This window comes from Etheostoma cragini, chromosome 14 (genome assembly GCF_013103735.1).
Source record: "Etheostoma cragini isolate CJK2018 chromosome 14, CSU_Ecrag_1.0, whole genome shotgun sequence".
Lineage (NCBI taxonomy): Eukaryota > Metazoa > Chordata > Actinopteri > Perciformes > Percidae > Etheostoma > Etheostoma cragini.
In genome coordinates this window covers 24,273,705-24,279,162 of record NC_048420.1, presented here as the reverse complement: position 1 = coordinate 24,279,162, position 5,458 = coordinate 24,273,705, and the positions used below count along the sequence as shown (strand labels likewise).

Genomic DNA, 5,458 nt, shown 5'->3' with positions numbered 1-5,458 from the left:
CCCCCCCGGCCAGGGCGATACGCTCCTCTCCCATCTCCCGCATCCAGGTTTTGCCCTTTAACATTCCTATCAATTATTAGGAACTGACCAGTATAGCTGATAGGGTTTACACGTTAATCATTTTAAGGGAGTTTTACATTTTTAATCATTTTAACAAGTTTTATTCAATATCACAAAATCAGATAAGTGTTTTTGAATTCTGTTCATTGATCAATTTTATGCTCAATCATTAAGTTGAATGCTTGCTCTATTCTGCAATAAAATGTATAAATACTGCATTTAAAGTACAAGCAGTAGACATTGAATTATTTCACTTTTTAAGGTTGTAATTAATTAGGGGTGTAGTGAGTTTAAACATCTTTAAAGGTTCCTATAGGTTGCTCTAGCCACTCAAATTAACTTACCCTTAGGGCCTATTTTCCTGCCCCCTAAACAATATCAGAGTAAGCAGGGTAGATGCTCGGATGAAGACAGTTACAAGCTAGGCAAATCTCTTCAACACCAGCTTAAACAATCCTCAGTCAAACCTAGTAGGGTAATATCCATAGGTTTAAGAGGATCGGACCGTTTAAACGGAAAGCTGGTCCAGTACCCCCCTGAACGGGGGATTACCGGGATCTAACAAGCCTTTAAAAAGGAGTTCCACAGTACTGCAGTAAACCCTTTTGAAATAAAAGATCATGAATTCAAATTCTGTTAATGATGGTACTGCAGCCTCAGAATTGGACTAGTAGGCCTAGTACTTTTTCCAGCAGGATTGCACCAAAAAGAAATAGATTGTAGGTTCAGTGTGCAGTGGCCCAGAGTCTCCGTTGGCTGGCGATGTATTGTTTGGGTAATATTTAATCCTAAAGCTCACCACTGCCCTGCTTACTCTGCATTTCTGGGTATGCCATTTCCCGAAAGCTTAACTTCCTCTAACGGAACAAAAATAAGTCTCTGGTCCAACAACAGTTCCTCTTTTAGAGATGGGTGAATGCACGAATATGTTTTTCCTCAATTTTGCAGTCAGGAAGAAAAGGCTTTACTTTACTTAAAGATACATTTATAAAGTTTATCTGAAGGGTTTCATAATTCCAATTCCTGAATGAATGCTGCAATGTGAGTCATATTTTTTGTTAAGTGGAACTTGTTGCTTAACAGTAACCCATGTATTAGGATGTGCATCTGTCTCAGTGGTTTGTGCCACGTCCTGTTTTAAAGGACTGACCAACTTAAAGACGGACAGTGAAAGTTTTCCAGTTGGTCAAGGTGTCTGCAGACGCTGTCACTGCGCCACATTTGAGCCTGAATATGAGATATAACAGAAATGTCCGAGAGATCAGTGGAGAGGAAGAGGAGAGTCAGGTGGAGATCTTAGAGGAGGAAGAGCATCACGCTGATCTCGGGCCACAAAGAGCCGGTAAGTCTGAAATGATGATTGGTGTAAAGAGGAAGTTCATCTCAGTTTATGTAACTTTATTAAAACTAGATATTGAGTGTTAATTCACCTTTAATCGATCAATCCACCATGTGTCACCATTAACTCTGGGTCATTATCAGGTGTCCTGGTGCTGTAATCTGGTGCCTCGTGAGTTATTGTTCTTATTGTTATCTTACTTCAAACATAATAAGTCCTGTTCTGGATGTATTTTGTCTCCGTAGGACCAAACACTCAAAACCAGCCTGCAGCCAACAACAGAAGGCGTCTCAAAGCTGCTGCAGTGACTCTGGGAGGGTTTTATCTTCTGATATTGGCTGCACTCTTCATTCGCTGTGAGTATTTATGTTTTAATACAACTGTCATATCTTAAAGGAGACATGTCATAAAAACATACTTTTCCAGTTCTTATATACATTTGGGCATCTGGAGTGCTACCAACCCACCAACTGGGAAATAAGACTATTCAACAAGCTATTCACATCTGACTCCTCCTCCTCTGTCACAGTCAGGCTCATTAGAATATACTTCCCCTTTCTGAGTAGCTCCGCCCACGGCTTCACAACCACGTCTGCATAATGGCGCCATATTTTTTAAATGAGCCAATCAGAGCAGACTGGGCTTTTACAGGATGGGTCTTAAAGAGACAGGCACTAAAACAGAGGATTTGGTTGTTGTTCAAACTTAATGATAAAAGGTGATATTTCGTTATGCACAGGATATATAACTTAATTCTGTTTTTAGTATGAAGCAGGATGATTTGTCGTTGTTGGTCTGTTTCTTATTTTGATGTGGTTTTTCACCTGATATTTATTTAGTCTATTGAGCAAATAGACTAAATAAATCAATAAAAATAAATAATAAATAAATTTCATAGTTAGAAATTCTCATTATTGTTTACCTTTCTTTATGTAACTGTTACTTCTGTCCTAAATAACGGCTCACCTTATCTTATATTTCAGTCACTTTGCTGAAGAGCAACTACACTCAGTTACAGGATGAAGTAAAGCAGCTGAAGAACAGAATTAAAGGTAAAAAGTTTAAAACCAGTAAAATCCTGTATTATACACATTTACATGATAGACCTTGATTGTGTAGTTAGCGTTGATTATAACTGTTTCACGCTGTTCAACTGTTTTGCTGATGATGTGAATATTTCTGTTAGAGACGGTCACTTTCAAACCTAAAAACTTGAGTTGATATTCAAATTATTCACAGAGTAATCCACCTGAAAGGGAAACGTAACAGAGGAAAGAAAGATCTTTATTTATTTAGCATATTTGCTCTTTTGTAGCTTCAAATTCTCATTTTACATTATTGTTTACCTTTCTTTATGTAACTGTTATTTCTGTCCTAAATAACTGCTCACCTTATCTTATATTTCAGTCACTTTGCTGCAGACCAGATACGACCAACTGAGCAACAACTACAGTCAGTTACAGGATGAAGTAAAGCAGCTGAAGAACAGAACTGAAGGTAAAAAGTTAAAAACCAGTAAACTCCTGTATTATACACATTTACATCATAGACCTTGATTGTGTAGTTAGCGTTGATTATAACTGTTTCACGCTGTTCAACTGTTTTGCTGATGATGTGAATATTTCTGTTAGAGACGGTCACTTTCAAACCTAAAAACTTGAGTTGATATTCAAATTATTCACAGAGTAATCCACCTGAAAGGGAAACGTAACAGAGGAAAGAAAGATCTTTAACTCTCATGTTGTCCATGGGTCACATTGACCCGTTTTCAGTTGTATATATTTTGTCACAAAAAAATATGCCGTCAAAATAAGCTGAAAATGTCAAAGTTAAAAATATTAAAAACTTTGTAAAAACATTTTAAAAAACAATAACATTGAAACAGTGGCAAAATTTTTGGAAAAAGTGATAATAATGTTGGAAAAAAGTGACCAAAACGTTTTTTTTCATGGTTGATGGGAGGACAACACAAGGGTTAACTCAATAGTTACAAGTCGTATCACTTTGACACTGAATTGTGTGAAATCTGTTTTTAAATCTTGTTGTTTGACATGAAGATAAAATCTGTCCTGATGGATGGACGAGATCTGGATGCAGTTGTTACTTTAAATCTAAAGAGAAGAAGAAGTGGGAGGACAGCAGAGATGACTGTCAGCAGAGAGGAGCACATCTGGTCGTCATTAACAACGAAGAGGAACAGGTGAGTATTTGTTTCTGAGTGACGGATCTCAGAGAAAAATACATTTAATGGACATTTAATGTAGGAAATTACCTTGAAATGTTCATTTTCCTTTTTAAAAATATGTTGTGATGAAATGTTAACTGTCTTGTGAGTACAAACCATTGGTTGAACATGATGTCGCTCGTCCACTTGTAGAAGTTCGTCATCGAGCTGAGTAAGGATGGAGAGTCCTGGATCGGTATACTGAATGAAATGTCACATTGGATCTGGCATTGGGTGGACGGATCAAAGCTGCCAAGAACGTAAGACATTTTAAAGGTTTTTTACTTCCAACATGGTCGAGTGGGTTGGAAGGAGACAGAGACAGAGACGGTTTGAGACTGATGTTGTTGTCAACTTTACCGTCCAGCTCCCACGTCGTTTCAATAGCAAACACATCTGCTGTCTGAGAGAGAGACAGAGGGATAGAGACAGACAGAGAGACAGAGGGATAGAGCCAGACAGAGAGAGAGAGATAGAGACAGACAGAGAGAGAGATAGAGAGACAGATAGAGAAAGAAAGAGAGAGAGACACATACAGAGAGAGAGAGACACAGAAAGAGATCGAGGGACAGAACGAGAGAGACAGACAGATACAGAAAGAGAGAGCAATAGAGACCGAGAGACAGACAGACAGAGAGAGACAGACAGACAGAGAGAGACAGACAGACAGAGAGAGACAGACAGATACAGAAAGAGAGAGCAATAGAGACCGAGAGACAGACAGACAGAGAGAGACAGACAGAGGGGCCGAGAGACCGAGGGACAGAGAGAGACAGACAGAGGGGCCGAGAGACAGACAGACAGAGAGAGACAGACAGACAGAGAGAGACAGACAGAGGGGCCGAGAGACAGACAGACAGACAGACAGACAGAGAGAGACAGACAGAGAGAGACAGACAGAGAGAGACAGAGATGTAGGGCACTGAACAAGGTTTCATCCTCTCATTAGCAGCTGTTATAGCTTTACAAAGGTCGCTTCACAAAGCTTAATCTTAAATGATTTAGAGAAATATTTTGATAATTGACAGATAAAATAAATCATAAAGTGATTTCTCTGTCTGACAGGTACTGGCCAGATTCCCAAAATTATGATGGCCAGATGTTTGATTACTACGATACCTGGCACGCTTCATCATGCTGCGATCAACAAGGAAAATGGATCAGAGTACACGGTCGTGAGGATTTAAAGGACTGGATCTGTGAGAAAAAGATGAACTGAACTCTCTGATGGCGGGTTGGGGGGGGGGGTAGTGTTGGGATCAGCTTTGTTAAATCAGACCAATTCTCTAACATGGGTCAGCTGTTTATTCTGTGTTGCTAAGTAACCTGGATTCCAGAGATCTTGTTCCTCTGCCCTTCATAGTGCCCAATCTGGTTAGAAGTCATGTGTCCTGACTCTGTAGTCCTACAGGATTATTACAATAAAAGATAATAACAACATGGATTAGCAGCTTGTCTCTACCTTGGTTCATGTAGTTGATTATAACGTTTGGAGTCAGTTAGTTAGAAGTTGTTCCTTAGAAATACCCCCCCACACACACCTCCATCTTCCTCCCAGACCCGTCCCCACAACCAATTAAATCATTATTATTATGTTTTAACGCTGAGCTGTAACCTTAACCTAACTATTGTATTTGTATCTTTTTGTTATTTGAGCCTGTTTTCCTTTCATGAAAGTCTTTAATTGCTCTTTAATGTTTGATGTAAAGCTTTTTATATTGTCTTGTTGCTGAAATTTGTTCTAGAAATAAAGTTGCCTAAGATGTGAACATGCTGGCCAACAGGCCCAATGCTGTCTTCATGCACACGCGTGTGCTGCCCCCTCCTGGTCCAAC

General features: G+C 39.2%; 1 protein-coding gene across 4 annotated transcripts in view; it reads left to right on the top strand.

The window, feature by feature from the left end:
- LOC117956488 (CD209 antigen-like protein E) overlaps positions 1-5,458 on the top strand; it is a 126,038-nt gene that overhangs the window by 110,541 nt on the left and 10,039 nt on the right. Inside the window, exons 1-7 of one of the 4 annotated variants that reach the window (XM_034891584.1) lie at positions 448-1,402; positions 1,645-1,755; positions 2,383-2,451; positions 2,807-2,896; positions 3,457-3,599; positions 3,777-3,883; positions 4,689-5,198. In XM_034891584.1, coding sequence (XP_034747475.1) covers positions 1,294-1,402; positions 1,645-1,755; positions 2,383-2,451; positions 2,807-2,896; positions 3,457-3,599; positions 3,777-3,883; positions 4,689-4,842 — 783 coding nt within the window. In that variant the 5' untranslated portion in view covers positions 448-1,293 and the 3' untranslated portion in view covers positions 4,843-5,198. Of the gene's footprint in view, positions 1-447; positions 1,403-1,644; positions 1,756-2,382; positions 2,452-2,806; positions 2,897-3,456; positions 3,600-3,776; positions 3,884-4,688; positions 5,199-5,458 lie in introns of those variants that run through there. The other 3 variants (XM_034891585.1, XM_034891582.1, XM_034891583.1) reach the window with 3 other exon arrangements.